Genomic DNA, 21,635 nt, shown 5'->3' on the forward strand with positions numbered 1-21,635 from the left:
GGATGACTCGCGTACATGTGCTCTTCTCTTACCACCAGCTGCAGGGATGACTGCTGGCCCTGTCTGCTCCATGTTCTCCTTACCCAGCTGTCTGCCTTGCTGTGTCACCCCTGGGGTGTGTGAGGAGGCTGTTCTGTCTGTGAGTGCCCCTAATTTAACGTTTGGGGACAACTGTTCTTTCCTGGCTCCTCTCATTGCAACAGCTTGACAGAAATGTGTGAAGTTTTGTAAATTGTTTGTGGATCTTTCCCATCCCCATATAAAAATAACCTGTTAAAATAAACACGCCAGGATCTGTAGTGAGAGGACTATGTTATCTCAGAACTTGTGGCCTGATGCCACGAGCAGAGCTGTTGGGAGCTCTTTCTGGAGATGGAGTCAGTTCTCTTGGGCAATTCAGTGGCCTGGGACTAGTAAGGATGTGCTGGTGTGTGTGTTAGCCTGCAGAAATTCACACCCCGAAGCTTGGTGGGGTCAGTGGAGAAGGGAGCAAGGACAGCTGAAGCCGACGTGGAGCTGATGAGCAGACTTGTTCAGTGGAAACGTGCCCAAGGATACGGCCCTGGAGCCAGAGAAACCTGCTGCACAGCCTGGAAATGTAAAAATTGTCTGGTTGTGTCAGGAGATTGTGCTTCCAGGGATTAATTACTGCTTTTTAATTACTGCTTTTCCCCTACCACCCCTTCTTGCTAATCTCTTGTATTTAGGTTTGCATTGATGATAATCAGATTCCAGGCGAGGTGACTGCAGAGCAGCAGGCGATTTCCATCTGCGAGGTAGGACGGGGTGGAAGAGCCAGCAGCCAGGACCCACTGCTGGTGCTTGCCTGCTGTAACTCCCCAGGTGCACTTCCCAGACATTTCAGAGGGTTAATTGTGGAAAAAAGGCAAAGGGCTGTTTTGCAGTTTTAGCAGTAGTAGTTTAAGTAAGGCTACTTCATTGCTGCAGAACCACCAGGGCTTACACCAAGAACTCTGAAAGGAAATGGCTTAAACCAGGTGTTGCTTCCTAGCTGGAGAAACAACACAGGGACTCTGTTCCCTTCCTCTGCTGCAGACTGCTTTCTTAGTCTGCTACAGCAATGACCACCCATGTGTACAACACCCAGTTTGGAATTTAACTCATTCATCTTCCTCAGGAGCACCCTGATGGGAAGCGTGCACAAACCTGAGCACATCCCATGTGCCAGGGGTTTTGCTCTTCTTTTGTGCTTTGCTCTCCTACTTGCTGTGGGCCAGTGAGATGCAAGTGCACGTTTTGCTTTGCATGACAATTCTCTGGTTTAAGTTAATATTTCAGTGATAATTGTGTAATTTAAACTATAAACGCAAAACTGAGATGTGAAACGTTTTATGTTGTGGTTTTCTTTTGTCCTTCAGTGCTCTCAGTTTTTACCAAGGAACACGTCAAACAAAGGGAAATAAAAGTAAGGTGGTTTTGTTTAAAACGGTCACGAACAGTTAAAGTAAACTTTCTCTAGCAAGCAGTGATAGATACCTTAATAATTCTTTAAAATTAAATAGACTTTTATTGGCCTTAAAGTTCCAGATGAATCAAATTTACTTTTAAATTTAAATTGTGTAGTTAATCTCTTTAGGAAGGAATTTGGGAAATTGTAAGAGCTGCAATTGTGGAGAAATGCAAGAAATTGTAACTATTTCCAAGGCAGATGTGTGTTTAGGAGACCAGGCAATGAACCCATTTGAGAGGTGCCATTGGCAGGAGGGAGCTACGTGGATCTTCACGCATCTCCCACGAACAAAGGGAACCGCTCTTTGGCTCCTTTGCAAATTTGGTAAAGGCTCAATTACAGTTTTGCTTAATATGGTGTTAATGTTGTGTCTGATCTCTCTTCTGGCTGTGTTACTGTTACATGCAGCAGGTCTGCTGGGCAAACCCATGCTCAGGCTCCAGCTGGAGCCAGGGCGGCTCTGGGGTGCTCATGTGTTGGGTCTGGTTGTCTGTCCCAGCTGCCTCTTCCAAATGGCAGAGGTGTGACAAGGGAATTCTGCTTCAAAAAGGACTTTTTAGAGTAAGTGCTCAGCTATCGCAGTTATTTATACTGACGGGCTACCTGGAAGCAGGAATATAAAAGATTGGGTAACGATTTCATTACATGATGTTTTATAGCAGCTGGTATTTAGCTTTATAAATGAACTGTTCTCTTCTGTATGGCAGAAAAAGGCTTTTATAGTTGGCAGCCTGCTCGTAATATTCTAAGGATTATTAAAGTAAGCTGTAGCTGCAGTATAATGCACATTATAGCGGCGAGTGGTTTTACAGTAATATGTCTTGGGGGAGGATATTATTTCAGAGTGTGTATTAACATACAGATGGAGTTTGAGTCTTTTCACCCAGATCAGAATGGCATTTCCAGAAAAGGCCTCTGGACCATTATCCCACTCAGTTTCTTATGAGTAATAAAGTAGCAGGAGGAGAACGTTTCATGAAATTCATCGGGGATTTTGCAAGCGACAGAAAAAGCAAGATTTATTTATTTCTTCTCACCTCCTGCCTTTACATCTGTAAACTGCAGCTGTTTATGCCTAGGTTGGGTTGTTCAGGATCCCTGCATCTCACCTCAGGGTGGGACACCCAGGAGGTGACGAGGCTGCAAGGTGAGCACAGCGGGCACAGAGCTGCCGCACGGCTTCGCCGTCGGTGGCCGAGGACGTGAGCAGTGGAGCAGACGTGGCCCTGGTGCAGCCGTAACACAAAGCAGCTGCTTTCAGACACCACAGTTCGAGACAGGCGTTTGCACAGTGAAGGGATTTCAAAAAGGAGCTGTGGGAGCGATTGGGGAAATTCAATTTGAACTGCTAGACTTGTGTTAATTAATTAGCAGCAGCCACAAGGAGCGTGAGTGCTGCACCTACCGGTATTGGGGAAGTGTAAAAAAGACTTCAGATAAGCGTAGGTAGGAGGAAGTTTGTCTCCTTTGCCGAACAGATGTGCTGGTGTAAAAGTGCAAATAAGCACTTCAGGGTGACACACACCGAGAGCATTGGAGGAAGAAAATATAAAGATGGAAACGAAGCAAACTGGTCAGTCGTGGAAAATGGGTGGCAGTGGGCAGGATGTCAGGGACGGCAGCGAGGCTTTAACTTCTGGAGCTATGAAATGTGAGCAATTATTTGCCTCACCTTTGCCCTTCCTGAAAGGGTGAGTCGTGCGTGTTGGTGCAATTATTAAAAACAACAAACAAACAAAAGCCGTGATAGCACACTGCTGATATGTGGCGTAGAGGGATCTTAAAATAATCTTTATCCAGGGATTAAGAGTTTCTGATCTACCACTGACCTGCTTTCAGAGTATTACAGATTCATTACACTGGCAAGAACAAGATGAGAGTGCTGTAAAACAAAATAAAAGCTGTTTTGCAGCAGCATAAATAACCAGGATAAGTTGCATAGATGAAAAGACCTCAAACAAAAAATTGTGCTGAATGAAACCTCCTTTTCTAGGCAAGAACATGTTTGGGAATCCGCATGCAGGAACAGTGTCTGGGCCTTTCAAGCAAAGTGTGGAAGCGTTTATTTTCATGAGAAGTGAAATATGCAGACCTCCAGATGCCTGTACGGCCCCCCTTGCCCCTGGGGGAGGAGGAGCCAGGGTGGAGTGGAGATGCAAACCCCACTGTAGTCCTGAGTCTGAATTCATGCTGTCATCTGAGGGCCAAATAAACACGAGGGATGATCAGGAATTAGGTTTTGTATGCACAGAAAGCCAGGGGGAGGTGTGCTGACAGCATCTGCCTTTGAACGAGGCAGAAGCAGCGGGTGCATCCCTGGGACCGTGGCCATCTGAGGTGTTCCATCATTATTTCCCCCGTATGGATGTAGTCATTGGTGAGTGCCAGGGAGTGATTTTTACTTCTTTGGCTGACACTAACATGTAGATTTGATTGTTTTGGCCTTCTTTATCATTCCTCTTTTTTCTCACGGAGGAATAGTTAGCTTGAAATTTCATCTCCCTTCGAAACGCCTGACGTCTTTATCCGATGATAAATAACAGAGACTTTGGCTAGAAAGCCAGTGTTTCATAATTTTGTCTGCAAAAACATTTTCCACGGGAGATAAGGGAAAAGTGAGACAGAAGAGCAATAAATCCCTGCTCGTCTTTGGACTGTAATAATAATTACGTGGGTAATACGATCTTTTCTGTGTATATGCATGTCAGAGGCCTGTAGCCACAAATGTAATTTGATTGAGCGAAGCCTTAAATCCCCAGCTCGTTACCCTGGAACATCCCCGCTGGGTTGCGCGGGACCTCGCGTTGACCTGGGCTGATAAAAACCACAGGAGATTTGCCGAGGGCGAGTATTGCTGTGAATAAACAGTCTGGGGTGCTTTCAGAATGAGGCAGGTACAGGCACGCCTCGTCTGTGTCTGTCGCGGGGAGAGGCCAGGCGTGAAGCGGTCGTCGCTGTGTTCCCTCTGCAGGGCCGTGCTCTTCCATCTCCGTGGTATCTTTTGTCCAGGCTTTTTGCACAACTGGAGGAGATGAGAGTGCCATCAGACGTTAAGGAAGTGCAGGGGATCACGGGTGTTGAGCGGTCACTCGTTTTTATTTACAGCACCACGATTTATGCATTTTCACAGCAGCTTGGCAGCCCTCCGCCTCCCGGCTTCTCACATTCCCAAGTAGGAAGGCTTCGTGCTGGAAGACAGCACGGTTTTCACCCAGCCTCGCCCATCTGACAAGAGATTCCTGTCTGCTGTGTGAACTTGCAGGGGCTCACAGCTGACAACCATAATAAATTCCTGCCTCCCCTGGGTGTGTGAGATGTGTCTATCAGACACGGGGCAGGCAGCGGCTCTGCTCTGAGGGAGCCTGAACCAGGAGGCCTAAGGGATGAGCGCTGCAAACAGTGCTGGAACTGGGGAGAGCGTTTGTGGGTTTGGCATCTGGAGGGAACAGGGGTCTGTGCACTGCCAGCCCCGTGCTCTGCTCCTCTCTGTGGGCAGAAGTCACCCGGGGAAAGGGGCCCTAAGTGGTGCCCGAGGGGCCCCCAGGTGAGGGGCCTGCTGACAGCGAGCGCCTGTAACCAACCGAGCAAGGGAAAGGCTTCTCTGCCTTGATTGGCCTTCCTGTGCTTAAAGTCATGCTCATTTTCTGCCTTTTACACTCGTTCACTGCCCAAAACTTAACCTGAAGCAGCCACCAGCCGCCTGTTAGGCCTGATTGCTCATTTCAGAGCTGTCCCAGATGTGATGGCTTTTACCTTGTGACAGATCCTTGTTTAGCTGTGATTTCCTTGTGCTGCATGTGTCACGCTGAGCTGGTGGGTTTGCTGCCCTGACGGACCTTTCACCTGCAGGTTGGTGTTCCTGCTGCTTTCAGATGTTTTTGAGTTTCCTGATCTCTTTTTCTCCTCCTGTTTCTGCCTTCCTTACATTTCTGTGTAAACACCTGCAGCCGTGGCTGTACCGATGGGGTAACGCAGCTCCCAACCTTTCCCTCGTCTGCCCCTGCACGGCCCTGGGCAGCGCGTGGTGCTTGTTACTCTGCTCTTGTTCTGCAGACAGGGAGGGGGGTGTCTCCGTCTCCCAGTGTGAAGCGTTTCATGCATCTTCCTCTGTGACAAATGAAGGAGCCAGCAGTAATGTCCTCCTCTACTATTGATTTAATTATCGTGCTTCCATAGAGGTATAGCAGCGCCTTGAAAATAAAAAGTTATTGATAGTTTGTGGGGTCTTGCAGTGTAAGACCAGGACAGGGCCCTGCCTCAGGCTGTTGTCTTCAGTGCAGAGGGTGTGCAGCATTTGGGAAGGAGAAAAACTGCTTCATTTCCTTGGCGTCACAGGCTGCAGAGCCATTTCGTGGGTACTGTTATATCTGACAGGTCATCCTTAGCTTCAGCTGGTGATTTTCTCTAGCCAAGCAGCGATTAGAGAATACTTTAGATAATTTAAACCATTAGAAGGCAGCTGCTCTGAAAGAAATCTGTGATTCTGTGAAATGCAGTCTAGAGCAGTCAGGAAATTAATCAAACTTTGTGAACCACTGGCGTTTTTTCTTTGGAAGCGTGGCTCTATCAGCACTCTCCAAACCTTCTCAGAAGTCCTCTGTGAGGAGATTACAGGGGGGAAACCCTGGTGTAGTTGAATTAGGAGAGGGCTGAATTCTATCCCTTTGGTGAGCTGCAAGCAGTAGGCACTGTGTTAAAAGCAATGCCAGGGCAACTTTTATTTCTGGTGAGTGTTTCTTGTAAGTGAGGGCTTCTACTGCCAGGCACCACGGGCTCTGGCCAGTGAGCGGCTCCGAGCCTCCTCCAGCCATCCTGGAGCCTTGCCCCCAGCTGCGCCCCTGCTCGCCACGATTTGCAGCAGCAGAAGAGTCACCTTAGCTCAGGAGCAGGCAGGTGGTGATGCCAGCAGGTTGGTGCTGGTGTCCCTCTAAGCTGGCTGTGTGCTGGAGGAATCCATCTTGGTGCTGTGGCCACATGTCCCATGTCACACCTTTGGCAGCAGCCAGGCACAGGGGCAGCACGAGGGGACAGCCCGTCCAGCTCCTCTGTCTATAAGTTGATTTTTTTCTGCTGTTTAAGAAGCACCGTTAAATAGACTTACTGCAAGAAGTTGTCTCTCTTAACAGTGGGCTTATGGTTACTGGTCAGTATTATCCTAGGAGTATCTCCTGTTCAGAACTAGTATTTACTTTCAAAAAATGCTTGAAAAGCGAGGCAAGGTGTTAATGTAAATGTGAAAATGTCTGCTGTAAAGCTCCTTCATGATCAAAGAAGCTTCTGAGACCGTGGCAGAGGAAGGAATGCAGAATACCTGCACACCACGTAGTTTTTGTTTGGGAAAGGAGTGTTCTCAACATACATCAGCTGAAGTCCAGTTTGGGAGAACTTGTAAAATTATATAAACATATAAGAGAAAATGTAGAACATATTATTTACTTAAGCAATTATTTTTATTGTCTAGGTAACATTTTTTAAACATGCAAGAATTCAAGTCTGCAGTTCTGGATTGGAGTTTGGGTGGCCTAGAATAGCTCACGTTATTTTTTGTTGTCACAGAAGTCATAAAGCATTCCTCTCTGAAGCTCTCGGACTCGGCTGTCCTCTTCTTTGCAAATAATTCTTCCTAAATGTAACAGCAAAACTACTTTTTGGTACAAGTACCAGGGCTTCTTCCACTTGCAACTTAAAGCCATTACGTTGTTTGATTCAGTAGCTGCCAGTTCACCAGGTGCCTGTAAGATTTATGTGCCTGCTCTCAGGTGGAGTTCGTGCACATATTTCATCTGTGAATGACTCACGGAGACAAAAAGCTTCTGCAGAGAACAACCACAAACAGCTGCTTGCCCAAGATGCTGGCCTCAATCCTTCATCCCATTATGTCTATAATTATAGCCCCAAAATTGTAAAGTAGGAATGGGAGATCACAGAATCGCTTGTAGGACTGAGAAGAAAAGTTAAGTACATTGTCTGTGTGCTAGGAAATATCAGAAAAGCCTTTTTTTAATTGAACTATTTTAATTTTAGGAGCAAGTCCCTGTTCCTGTTTATCATCCGACCCCTAGCCAGACTCGGCTAGCAACACAGCTGACAGAAGAAGAACAAATCAGAATAGCGCAGAGGATAGGCCTTATTCAGCATCTACCTAAAGGAGTCTATGATCCTGGGAGAGACGGCTCCGAGAAGAAGATCAGAGAGTAAGTTACAGAAAACTAACAAATAATTTGGGTGTTGCATTGGTTTATGATATTGCCATTGCAAACCTGTTCTGGGTGTAATTTGACACAGCTTTCTGAAAAAAGGGCCATGCAGAAGCCTCTTTGCTTCATCCTTCTTTGCTTTCCTGCTACAAATTAAATCTACTTTCTCTCGTCCATACAATGTATGTCTGTTTCACCATCCCCTTTATCCTCTCTTCATTGGGAAGTAGTTCCACGCTGCTTCTTCCTCACCTTTGTGACTCCCTTTTCCCATTACTAATTTTACGCAGTCTGCTGAGCTGTCCCCTCCATGCCTGCAGGCTTCCTGCCTTCTGCTAACACTGCAGTCGTGGGCACGCTGTGCAAAGAGAACACCAAGAGACGCAGTGCTTGGTGGAGCCAGCACTGACGTAACTAAGAAATTCTCGCTGTATCTACAAGTAGTCAAAGCTTGTTTCACGTAGACATACCCAGTAGATCTTACACTGCTTTTCCTCCCAACGTGGTATGGTAACAGCAGCTTAAATGTGTTAACAATTTTTGTTTCCCCAGATGTGTCATTTGTATGATGGACTTTGTTTATGGGGACCCTATCCGATTTCTGCCGTGCATGCACATCTACCACCTGGACTGTATAGATGACTGGTTGATGAGATCCTTTACCTGTCCATCCTGCATGGAGCCAGTGGATGCAGCACTGCTTTCATCCTATGAGACTAACTGAGCCAGGGTTTCTCCACTGAACCTTCGAGGAGGCCATCCACTTTAATGGGTTTGATCCTTTTGTCATTCAGCCCAAAGAGCCAGGAATTAGGAATTAAGATCATGCACAAAATATACATTTCCTAATAAATACATAAAAAATATTCCTGAATGGCTGCAAATATTGGGAAAAAAAAAACATAGTATTTTAGAGACTATAGAAAAAGTAGGTTGTTATTTTTAATGTAAAGCCTTGACCCACCATTGTCTTTTAATGTTTGTTCTTACACCCATATATAGGAATTGTAAAGTGTTACAGCAATGTAAATGTTTAAACTGCGTGTATCCAATTTTATTAGCAGTAAGATAAGAGTATTTTTTTTTCCTAAATAAAGTAACTTTTTTTTGTTTTGATTCTTTTCACAAGTCCTGGCATTTGGGTCAAGGCTTTATTAAAATCTACATTTTATAACACTGGCACAAAGAAATAGTTTTAAGCTTGTTTGCACAGTTCTTCTTTTTTCTTTTTTTTTTCTTTCCATTGGAGATGGAATTCATTGCCTTAGGTCTTTTTAATAGTGTATTGTTATTGTTGGGCTGGCTCTATGCTTGAAAACCAGTTTATTTATAACCTGTTAAAAGTGCTATATTTTGTTTGCAGTTAGGAATATGCAGACTTCAAAGTGATCTCCTAGCTTGTAAGCAAACTGAGATGCATTATCCCTTTTCTGCAAGTGATGCTGGATATGAAGATACAAAACTGGTCCTACAAATTAAATTATGCTATTATGGTTTTTATAACTTGCTTCGGTTTTGATGAAACAGTCCTTACACTTGCATGTCTACTTTTTAACTTGATCAAGTTAAAAGGGGGACAGATGGACAATAAATAGTTAAGCTACCATAATTGGAAAAAGATATTTGGAACTAATGTAGCACTAGCATTGATCACTTACTCTACTTTTTTCTCCCTAAAAATGGTTGTTTTTAATCTCAGGAAATGGATACTGCATCTCTTGTTCTTGTAGTTCTTAGGTTATCAGAAGTTAAGAATAAACATACTGTATCTCAGTCTCCTGTATTAAATGTATCTGTTAAGCCCTGCTGGCTGACACATCAGTCCACCAAGCAGATAAGAATCAGATATGAGAAAAAACTTGCTCTGCATATAGCGCAAAGTTTATATAAACACAGACTGTCGTAGTAGCAGTTGAGGGGGAAAATAGTACTGCTATAGCCAGAATGACACCATTAGCTTATTTCTGCAGCAAAAAGTACGTGCTTGTTAAGAGATGGGCTAGCAAAGATTGTAGCTGTAAAGGCCTTTTATTCACTTAGCATGTTTGTTTTTTTTTTCCTTACTGTACCCTGCAGTGACGTTTATACCTTCAAACGCAACACTGATAACATTGAGAAGTCTTGGTCTTGCAAAATGAGATGCAGTCTCAAGTTAACCACAACACATCAGGGAATGTTCTTGATTGTTTTTCATACATGGTTTGAGGACTCGATATAACAAGTTGTGTTTAAAGACCCAAGTACTTTGATGACTTTGTGTATTTACCATATAGAAGAATTGTGCATGTCACCAATAACTTTTGAAGGGTTGGTCAGCAAAATATAGAATCAACACATTGATTTATTTATCAAACCTGTAGCTGACAGCAACCTGCTCACGTAGAGAAGAATTCCAAGTTGCAGTCAGAAGCAAGTCAAAGCAATCTACAGTTCTAGATTCACTCAAATTGCTATAGATCTATCTGGACACAATTTTGTGCTTAATTCATACATACCTAATTACGTGGAGCAAAATCTGGGCAGACAGACCTGAAGTTGTGCAATATTTTTCAGTGCGAAATAATTGTTCCTTTTCATCATTCCATGTGTGTTCTGTTGTGTCCTTTGTCTGTTTTGGGGTGTTTGTTTTTGTTTTGGGGTTTCAATTTTTTTTTTCAGCGTAAAACAATGTCCACATTACGTATTAGTTTCTTTTATCTTGTTAAAACTGGCAAATGAACAATTTTAAAAAGCATCATTGTCACATGGGTATTAGTCTTTATTTATTACTAGACTTGATTAAGGAAGATTTGAAAGAAATATTGACTGGTTACTGACCTGAATGCTTTTTTAGGCACTTTGTATAGTTGAACTTTTAACACTGATATACTTACTGGGCTAAGGAAAAAAATTACTTTTATTAAAATGTTTGTTAAATAATGAAAAGGTGTGAAGGGCTAAAACTAGAGTTGATTACACGAGAACATTCCAAAAAAAAAACAAACTATCAAATTTTAGCTTAAAAACAAATGTGTAAATATAACAAATAAATCAAATGATTTTTTTCAAGTTGTTAGGTGCAATGCTGTTCTGGATGATTCATAATTCGAAGTAATTTATCTGAATTCAATGCAAAATAACATGTAAATTGAATTTTAGCTACAGTTATGAAACCAGATCTGTGTCTTATCCTCATCTTACAGATGGTGGAATTAATATTTGCCTCCTGTCTCAGAGGTGTCCAATAAATTACTTGAACTTTAAACATATTAGTTCATTTGCAGCACTGCTGCTTCCTATGCAGAGTCTGCTGCAGTCCTGGGCTGGCTCTTGCTCTTCTGGCCCTGTTTGCCTGCAGCCGTTCCTTTGACAGTGCTGCATGTTTCAAGGTGGACATGCCCAGAGTTAAATGTTTGCAAAACAATGTCAAGAAAAAAAATACTCTCCTAGCCCCTGTGTTCAAGTAATCGAGACTGTAGTTGCATAAAGTGAACTAGAAAAATGTTGCTTTAAAGCACCCTACTGGAAGTGTGTACTGCAGTGAAAAGTGGCCATACTTTAGACCAGTACCTGGCAGAACAACCCTGGAATAGCCCAAGGAATACCTGCGTGCATCATCAAGGTCAAGCCCCTGCAATCTCAGGCAACAATGCAAGAGACATGGACCTGGAAAACCCGTCCACCTGTTGTCATTGCCGGACACCGCAGCCTTGCATTGACCCGCAGTCCCAGTCAAGGACCACAACCTGCCACAGAGATGGAGCAGGTGGGGATAAAGGGCACGGCCACCATCCGAGGTGCATGCACAGGAGGGTAATCATTGGGCTATATTAACAGCTTATAGTAGGGAAAGAAAACAAAATCCTCACAAATCTGAGGCAAAAGATACTCCATTTCATAAAGACCTTTATGCTTAGAAGTTCTTGCATGCTACTGGAATTATCATTTTAATCATTTTGTGTCTAAAGCCAGGGTAATACTGACTACCTTCTGCCAGTTCATGAGGTAAATCAGAGAGACAAACAGAAAGTTTGTACCCAGACCAGAAAAAAAAAAAAAGTGCAGAGAATTTCTTGGTGAAGAGGTGGAGTTGTGGAAAGGCTCTAACCACATAAAATTTTCAAAGTTCCTACTACCTTGCAACTTCACAGGACTGAAAGCAATTATGTGTTTGGAAATCTGACAGGCCTCTCTTTGCAGTGGTAGAAGTGTACACTTCCAGGCTAAAGCATTATGAAATACCTGAACTTAAGTTGCCACAGTTTCAAGACTTCGACATTTCCTGTCCTTGTGCAATCGTGGTAAAGATGAAAGTACTTCTGCATTGGACTGGCAGTTAAATAAAAAACAAGACGGCTGAAACCAAACATACACAAGGCCTCTGATCAGTTAAATCCTGGATTAAAAGGGACTTACAAAGTGGATGCTAGTCAACTGAAAATACAGTTTATTACAAACACCAATTTTGTACTAAAAACATACACACTGGTTGATAACCTATAAAAAAACATGAACAAAATCTGTCCAGAAGAACACTTCTTAATACCCAGAATAAAAATAATCTTCAAAGATTTAACTTTCCTATTATATAGAATTTCACTTTGAAGAATATAATTTATGCTAACCATCCTTTGCAGATTATCTTGCATTTAAATATGTTCTGGGATAAGAGTTCAAGGCTTTGGAATTCTTGGTATGAAATGTAAAGCCTTTTGATAAAAGGAATGGTCCAAACATAACCCACAAAAGCATCCTTTTGATTTAAGCAGGAGTAACTGTATTTGCATGCTGCCAACTGGTTTGTTACAATATCCACTCTGTACCTACACAGCTAAGTAAAAGCTGCAGAAAGGCGTCTATATAATGAAAAAACACTAGTGAAGATGCCTGCCTGTGTTTCTAGCAGCACAAAGGGATGTAAGTCACTCAGCAAGAGCAGATCAACTGTGCTACAACCAACCAAAAAGCCCCCAGAAAACAAACAAACAAACACACAAACAAAACTTAAAAACTATTATTTGCAGCACCAAACCCAAGAGAGTGTTTGCCTTTATTTTAAATGAAAGCATTCCAACAACAACTTAGCACACACCAGTTTCTGCTCAATCCACAGCACATACTAAGCGCTCTCTGCCTGCCTACACCACGTATTTTGTTCTGGACAGAGGCCCTGCTCTTGCTCACTAACCACACATTTGCCAAGGCCCTCACTGCAGACAGACGGACAGACGCCCACCTTCATAGCATCTTTTTCCTACCCCTCGGCGGTGGCTGCCTGTCTAATCAAGAATGCTGCTGTGTGTGAGCATGCATGCGCATATTTTTAATAACATATATGTACGTATGTCACAGATCACAAGCTTTTTGCAAAGGCATTACGGGTGGGCTTCCTGCTGCTCCTTAGAAGAACCAACGATTATTTGCATCAGCGATGAGCCCGGCATCACAGAACAGAAACCATACCCCAAGGCTTCCCAGGTACCTGGAAGCCTTAAAAATGGAGGCCAGAGCAAATACCAAAACTGCAACTGTCCTTGCTGGTTGCTTCTCGAAAGTCTGCAGCTGCCATGCGGAGGCTGTGTAACCTTGGAGTGATGAGAGCAGTACTGAGTACCTGCTGGAAGATGACACTGAACACAACCCATATGTTGTATCTTCTACAGTCATCACTGCTTCACCTACTGACTTTTGCTGAGCATTGAAGATACTGGCCCTATTTTCCATTTTTGCACGGCACCAGCAGAGGCTCCCTTTAGACGTGCCACAGCACCATCTTCACCAAACGGGCAGGAAAAGCACCACAATCACACACACAACACCAGCTCATCCTAGAACTGCACCTACAGCACCATCAAAACCAAGCACGGCTCCTGTGGCTCCAGCACTGCAGACAAGCATCAAATACAGCCCTGGTGTGCTAAGGCGTTCCTTACCTCCACACACCCTACATGTGGCTGTGTAAGAGGATCAGTGAGAGGTGAAAAACATCCAGAAAATTGCAGCTTCTACTTCTCTCTCTCGACAGAGAAAAGGCTCAAATCCAAGTCACCTGCCTCAGCAGAGGACCTGATGTCCTGCTGGACCTACTTGTGTTCAGGATGCACACACTGCTCATCTTGCTTGAAATGACCTGGGAGAAAGAGCAAAATAACAGGAGATTCTGCACGTTTCTTCTACAAAAGAATTGAGAAGTGAGTGAGCAAATCCAAATCAGAGACTATTAGTCTGAAACCCACAGAATTCAGTCTGCATGGTTTTTCATTTACTTGCTGTTTAAAAAATCCAAATCCAAGTCCTTACTAGACCTAACAGTTGTGCCCGCCTTTCCCCTTCACTCCTGATAACTGCCCTGTCCATTTCTGGACATTTTGGGTGGGGATAACATGAAATCAGAGAGTTCTTCCATCAAAAAGGGTGGTTTGCAAAAGCAAATGAAGGCTGATGGACACTGGGTTATTTCCCTGTTGGCTTCCAGGATGAACACAACCTTGATGCCACAAGGCTTGTGGTCTGTGATCATCCCTCTCAGGCCCACACCACCAAAACTGGACTTTTTGTTAGTAAGCACTCGATGAAATAACAAACTGATGCTCTAAAGCACATGCACGTGTCGGGGCTCTGCTCTCTGCACATCTTCTACACTCTCCCTCACGAATGCAAACAACCTTCGTGCCATGTTACTGGGATCAGAGACTCTGCATTTGCTGGCTTCTTGCACTGGCCCTCTGCAGAAAGCAGAGTCCACGAAACGTTGGCACGCAACCACTGGCAGGCACAGACAAGTGGAACAACAGACTCCAAACAGCCACAACTACATTTTTGTTAACATGCCTTAATCCAGGAGCCCCTACCCCTACCACCTGTATTCCAGCAGCAAGCCTGCACCGAAGTTTAAGTACCATTTCTGATAGGTATTGAAACAAGTCAGTAGCTATGATATCCAAATCAGCATTTTTGTAGCAACCTCACTTATTTTAACAAAAGTCAGAAAGAGAGAGCCTGGACGACTTATTCAGAGGAAAGTCATAATCTTTAACTGTCACTGGCTCTCACAAGTACAGAATGCGAACACAACATTTGAACAGCTGTTTTCTCTAAAATAGCTGAATATTATGGCCCCTTTTTGAGTCTGATTACTATTTGGATGAATTGGTAAGAAACAGCCTTATGTAAAAGATGTAAAAAAAATGTTACTTTTCAGCCATAGACCTGAAAATGTTGTTACAGTACTTGACTGACATGAGATAAATGAAGATAAATGATTTTTTTCCCTCTTTTCTTTTTTTTTTTTTTAATTTTAGAAGCCAGTGTGCTGGCTGGATTGTGACTGCTTTGGTTTGTATTCTTTCTGTAATGTAGTCAAGGAGAGTGAAAGCAAGTTGAATTCAACACAATACGTAATTCTAAATAAACATTTTGCTTGTGTTCAGCCAGCAATGAAAGAAAGTAGGTCCAGAGATTTAAAAAAAACAAAAAAAAACAAAAAAACACCACAGAAAACAATGGAACAAAGCCTGGTCCTACAAAAATGTTGAATTTGGAGCAAACACCATGCAGAATTTTACCACAGTGCAATGCAGGTATTTATTAGTTCTCTTGCTGTTCATAAATCTTTGAGACAAGGACTGGACTTAAAATAAAGTATGTCTTTTTTTTTTTTTAAAGCACCTGAAGCAAATCTGGAGAGTATCTTTTAAAAATATTTTATAATGACAAATCATTCCATTATAATACTTGCCAATACACACTCTGCATGTTATCTATCACAAAAGGGTATTTGCAGAACATAATGAGAAAAGAAGCAAGTTCATTTCTAGTCTGTTCAGGTTTTCCAATCTTGTTCATCAGTGACGTTTCCAACCATTAACCATTTTCCTGTACAGCAGTAAACAACATGACTCACCTCTTTATCTTCTTCTCTTCCTCCCAGAGGGGGAACTGTGGAACGCATTGTTTTGGTCATTTCATATACATGCGCATTGCAACTGTGCTTTTATGCTAGACAAGGCAAAGAAACACATCTTGCAGGTGGAACAGGAGGCTGAGAGTGCTGTATTTAAGCTCTTGGGAGTGCCTTTTGCATTCTGGGATGACCTCTAGGAAAGTCTTGTTTCGCAAACAGGAGCATTATTTTACTGCAGATGCTGCTGTTGGGCCCGAGATACGCAAGCAGTCAAATCTATCACCCCGCAATCTTTTAGCTACCTTGGACCCAGGCCACAGGTCAACTAGAAGTACTAAGGCACTGAACTTACTGTAGAATTTAATGCCAAAGCCAGTGTGAAATGGGAGGAAGTGTTTGATATGATCCTGTTCTATGCTGCTAAATTTCATAAAAGGCAAAGTTTCCAAAGCAAAGTTTAGAATGCTCTATCACTGCAGTGTAAATGAGGGCAGCGTTAGAATGGGGCAGGCTTTAAATTAACCACCCGTGACAGAATGCATTAATTGCAGTTCATAATAGGACTGCATATCAGTAATAAATCAAAGTGTGTTCCTGTGCTTTAGTTGAGCAACCATAAATGGGTATTTCCAAATAGCAGTAGTTGTATCACATTTGTGAATTCATCACACTTTTCTATCAAGAAAACCTATAACCAGGTTCAGCTTCACCCCACCGTTCTTTATCCAACAGGTTCTCTCATCTCGTGTTATTTATAGGAGCTGTTCACATAGTTAGATTTTGTTAGACTTCAGTATAAGCTGCTTGCTGCTAGCTTTCTAACCCATATCCTCCCTTTGGGTCAGTGAGAGAGCACATATGCATGACTCCACGCATCAGATCTAATGATAACAATTATCTTCATTTTACTCCTTTTCCCTCCCTTGCCACTACCACATTCAGAAGACACTGATAGCACAAGGCGAACCACGGCAATTGCTGCAGACATCCAGGAGACCAAATATGAATTTCTGCTTGGCTACTGACAGGAAACCACACATCAGTGCTACTAAATAAAATATATATATATATAAAATACAGTATCTAAGTTTTATGATAAAAGTCCTACTAAGTGTAGAATACTGAACACTACTTTCTGCTACATGTATTAGTAGTTTTCGTTTGGTTAACTTCTCCTTCTTTGCTGAGAATTGAGAGCTGATACCAACACTTGTTGGCTAAAGCTTATTACATACAGAGGGTTTCTTGAACATTAGGCAGACCATGTTTGAAAGCAGAAGGAACTGCTCCTTCTGCAAATGAGGCATTGGCTGTATCCATCTGAAGCAGTACCTAATGTTTCCTAAATTTTAGGCCATGGCGAAAATCCTTGATCCGTGATTCCATTAGGGTATTCACTATTTTCTTGTAGGTCAATACACCGAATTCTGAAGCTGTTTGAGAACTTCTCACACCAATTGTGCTTCCCCTAATTCCTTGTACTTAAAGCAATTTACCATTCTGGAGGGCTCCTTCAGGAGGAATGCAGCAGCTTCAGTAGAAACAATGGAAAGGTTCCTCCAGCCTGAAAGACAATCCCATGACAGATGTTCCAGATATCAATATATTAGCTGCAGCCCCCACTGACACCACTGAGTTTCTGATCACTAGCCACAGAAAAGAAGCAAAATGAAGTATACTCGTGAACAAAGAGTAAAAGCAGACAATTCAAAATGTAACGTATCTAAAAATCAAGTCTGACATACGGTGGTAGCATACCAGATCCTCCATGCATCCTTTAGCAAGCAAGGTTTTATTCTCCTTTAGTGAGTTCAGAATAGTACAGTCCATAAGACCTTGTTGTATGACGGAGGTAATGTTTCCTCCTGGTTGGGAGCGAAAATGTGAGAGTGAAAGCACAGACTACTTGGTCATGACCAACTACGAGGTCCCCAACTGAAGCTGGAGATTATGCGTGTGATACGACGGGTGTTTATGTTCAACCAAAGGTGAGTATGAAAATCTCGGGATTTTCATCTTTGCAAAGAACCAGGGAAGTTGATTGCACGTCGCACAGTATGGCCTTTGTGCAACGCATCTGAGAGCACAGGCACAACTCAGTTGTGGGTGAAGTTTCAAAGACCATTTCAGTGGCCTTGAGATGAATCTACAGTCACAAGGATTGTTCAGTTTCTGCGAAGTACAGATTATGCTAATTCTCATGGCATTGCTTGCTCAAAAGATGCTAAGACTGCCAAAATGTTTGAAAAGAACACAACTGGAAGAAGAGGCGTTATATGCATGAAATAGAACAAGAATCTTTTTTATTCTATACAAAGAATGACTGAGTTTTTACACGTAAATTTTGATGTGCAAACGTAAATAGCATAACTGTTCGTACTGAATCGTATCTGAATTGAGAATTTATCTGAGAAAGTCACTTTAAAAAAAACGCATTCTTCACCTATAATTTTAACTTGGGAAGACTTTTATAAAGGGTGTCTATTTTTAATACAATGCAAGTTTTCACTGTTGAGGAACAGGTGGTTCTGTCTCCGTGCATATTAATTTGCATTATAAAACAATGTCATTTCTTTAGAAGAGGTAAAAGCAGAGCTACAAACTGTCAATTTTCTCTTCTGCTGGGAACAATCACTTTAGAAGGCATATTCACTGTGAGGTACTTATATACGAATCTTCCTGACAAGCATCTCCACTGGAGAAAAAGGGCTGTCAGAAGACCTCCCATTGCCACATACCAGAACAGCTCACGGGGAAGAATCTCCTTCAAAAGGGAGGTAGAACTGTGCCCTCAAAAAACACAGGTGTACACAAAGAGCTAGCCTGGAGAACAGTAAGTACAGTGCAAATTTGCTTTACGTGTGACTTCACCAGTTTTGCAGAAAAGCAGCAATTGTATGGCAGACAGCACTGGAAAAGAGAGCTAGCCCGTTGCTCTATTCTCAATGCCCTACTTCCTCACAGGTTCTCCAAAAAGATAATAAAGAGCAAAAAGAAAAAGATCTCCTTTGTAAATGGCAGAGCACCCTGCCAAGAGAGCCTGCTTCTGCTCCAGCCCAAGTTTCTTAACACAGGAAACACTGCCATATGGTCTCTTTAAACGTGGACATCTCAAGTAGGACATCTCTAAGAACAATCATTTTAAGAAGAAATTGACTGTCACAGTAACTGTATGGCTGTGCAGCCAGTGGAATATTGCTGTTTCTTAAGTGACCTTCAAGGACTTGTGCTTTGAATACGATATAAAGTTCAAATCATGTTTGTTCTGACGGCAGAGCTGTTTCCTAAAGTCTTCCCATTTTTAAACTTGTCAAAGAAGAGATGCAGTTTTATACTTCCATCTTATTCTTTTTTTTTTTTTTTTCCCTCTCTAAAATCCTTGGTAAATCATTCAGGCACTACAAGCAGCAGACTTGACATGAAGACAAGATTAAAGAAAATGTCAAGATACTTGCATAAGGGAGAACATTTTCTTCACTAGCAAGTTTCTTACAGCAGCAAAAAAGCAACTACTAAAAGCTAGTAAAGAGACATTCTATGCACAATTGAAAATGCCCAGGATTGAGAGCTCCTCCCTGCTGTGTTTCTTGTGCACTGAGATTTTCTCACATCATTTCAAGTAGAGACTTGGAAAAAGAGAAGCTTCCTTCTCAACTGCTAGCAGTATGAATTCAAATGAACGTTTAAAGCTCACTTTGATTAAATCCATGAACCATGAGAAGTTTAGTGTTGCTTTTTTTTTCCAGTTGTTCCACTTTATGTTCTATCTCGCTCAGCAGATGTTGTGAATACAAGAAAGAAAAGGCACATGATTGAAAAGAGAACTACACAGATGTAAGTATTCAAAAAGCCACTGTTGAAAAAACAATATTTTTATGGGTTATAGTTGGTTTGAGGTTGTTTTTTTTTTTTTGCCATATTATCACATTAGATTAATGTTTTATGCATCACCTTTAAAATTTTAAATGATTTGGTTTCTCAGTGACTTGAAAGAGAAGGAAAAATAATTCTGAAGTGTCAGTAATTGTCTGCACCAAAGTTTGCAACAAACAGCACATCAAAGAAGAAAAAGTTACGACACTGCCGAGGCTCCAGAGTGCATTCCATTTTCTGAGGAGGATTTGGCTTGATGCAGGGCAGCTTGAATTCTGAAATGTGTTCTCGTTTCCATGGAGTAATTCTTGTAGTTATGTCTAAAACAAAAGCAGATTCACTCTGATGAATATATATATATTTAAATATTTTCAAGTTATCTTTATATTATTGTTCTAAGCAAAACAACTGTAGACAGCAAAAAGCCTTTTCTTCACAAGCTCCTTTGTTGCCTACTGTAAAATACAAGGCATGTGTTTCTAGCCAAACAATGTAGCTCTTTGTTCTTTATTTGTAGTTCTACTGTCTGGCAATTACCAGAAAAATATAGCTTAATAAGAAATTGAATCTGTTCCACTCAATCAAAATATTGAGTCCATATTAAATATCCATAACATCCACTTAGTTTGCATTCAGAAATTAGGTGTTTTTTTTCACTCCCAAAGTATGACTGACAAATTTGAACACATATTTTCATTATTTTTTTCCTCATTTTAATAAGATGAGGAATGTGTGCTAACAGCAAGGATTTAAACATTTTGCAGCAGTGATATGAACTTATTTGGTAAGTATGGTAAGGACAGGAATGAGACTGACAACCACTGATAACTGCTAGGCAATGTAGAATGAACACTGTATTTCTAGATTATTAAAAAGCTGAAAAAATTTGTAATTCAAAGATGAAGTTTTAAATTGCCTACATTTGGTACAGTGGTAAAAAGAAAGATTTATATTTCAGTGATACCTTTTATTCTGAATACCTATAGTTGTCTACAAGCTACTTGCCAAACCACAATAAAAGAATTTAAGAAACATAAGAGAAATAACACCTAGGGAAAAAAAAAAAAAAAAATCCAAGACTTCCAAAGCAACAGAGGTGGGATCTGCTGTTCCCAGGACCACAGGGAAAATGCAGACCTTACCGGGAACCAACATTTCAATTCCTGAATAATGGAAACACAATCTAGATACCAATGAGGACTAGACCATGCTAATATTCTTTTAGTGGATACCATCATCTTCACAGAAACGTTACATCAAGTATTAAGCAGTCCATATATTTTAAAAGCATTTCAGCTCAGAATTCATAATTCAAATCAGTCATGGAGGCAAGCATCTGCCACTGTGGCAGTGTCAGTCTCTGCAAAAACAAGGGACTCCTCACCCATCCTACACCAGCTTAGAATTTTATGTATGCAGTACTCAAGAGGCTGGCTGAGGCGTGGAAATGAATGGGTTGTGCTGCATGCTGATCTGAAACACTTTGGAGATTTTGCTGAAAACTAAGTAGATTTTGTCATGCAGATATTAAAAAATGCCTCTTGTATTTCTCATCAGCAGGCTGATATTCTTGCTTATTGCTTATGGTAATACAAATAGAAATGTTTCCATGCATGATCAAGCCAAAACTGTTTATTATCTCATTCCTCTCCTTCTCTGAGAGTTGAAACATTCAAGCCAGCAGCAATACGTGGATTTAGGTCAAGTAAATCAAGCATCATGCACAAGCAGAGCTCTCATCTCCACTCCTGCCAACAGCAAGCATAATTTTGCAATCCTGAAATCCACCACAGACAATGCCTTCTCCCCCTAGTGGCTGAAAAGACACTCAGTATTTTTATCTGAAGGCTTATAAACCTCTGCATTCTGATCAAGTATATATAATGCTACAGGTGGTAACTTAAAGGTTGTACTTTTTAGTGACGAATTGAAATAAGACAGCCCCCCCCCTCTTTTTTTCCACATTTCCATGAGTTTTTTGAGCATAACAAGCCCGAGTATTAGCCTTTCAAACACCGGGTAACGAGATTTTAAAGAGCTGCTATCTGCTGTGCCCTTCTTTAAGCCAACATCTTCCCTTGAGGGGATCTGAGCCACACAAGCTGCCAGGTGAAAGGTGGGAAGGCTGAGCAGGGACTGGAAGCTGTACCAGACAGAGTGAGAAGCTCAGAAGCAGTAATTTCTAGGCTTCTTTTTAAGATTTGAGCAAAGA

At 41.9% G+C, this 21,635-nt stretch overlaps 2 protein-coding genes across 4 annotated transcripts in view; one reads left to right on the top strand and one right to left on the bottom strand.

Moving 5' to 3' along the window:
- The window catches only part of RNF11 (ring finger protein 11), a 31,641-nt gene extending 21,239 nt beyond the window's left edge, over window positions 1–10,402 (top strand). Inside the window, exons 2-3 of the mRNA XM_027462503.3 lie at window positions 7,496–7,665; window positions 8,221–10,402. Coding sequence (XP_027318304.1) covers window positions 7,496–7,665; window positions 8,221–8,392 — 342 coding nt within the window. The 3' untranslated portion in view covers window positions 8,393–10,402. The remainder of the gene's footprint in view (window positions 1–7,495; window positions 7,666–8,220) is intronic.
- Window positions 10,403–17,836: 7,434 nt separating this feature from the next.
- TTC39A (tetratricopeptide repeat domain 39A) overlaps window positions 17,837–21,635 on the bottom strand; it is a 48,826-nt gene continuing 45,027 nt past the window's right edge. For all 3 annotated transcript variants that reach the window (XM_072041623.1, XM_038183328.2, XM_072041624.1), the window contains one exon: window positions 17,837–19,743. In XM_072041623.1, the coding sequence (XP_071897724.1) occupies window positions 19,623–19,743 (121 nt within the window). In that variant the 3' untranslated portion in view covers window positions 17,837–19,622. The remainder of the gene's footprint in view (window positions 19,744–21,635) is intronic.

This window comes from Anas platyrhynchos, chromosome 8 (assembly GCF_047663525.1).
Source record: "Anas platyrhynchos isolate ZD024472 breed Pekin duck chromosome 8, IASCAAS_PekinDuck_T2T, whole genome shotgun sequence".
NCBI lineage: Eukaryota > Metazoa > Chordata > Aves > Anseriformes > Anatidae > Anas > Anas platyrhynchos.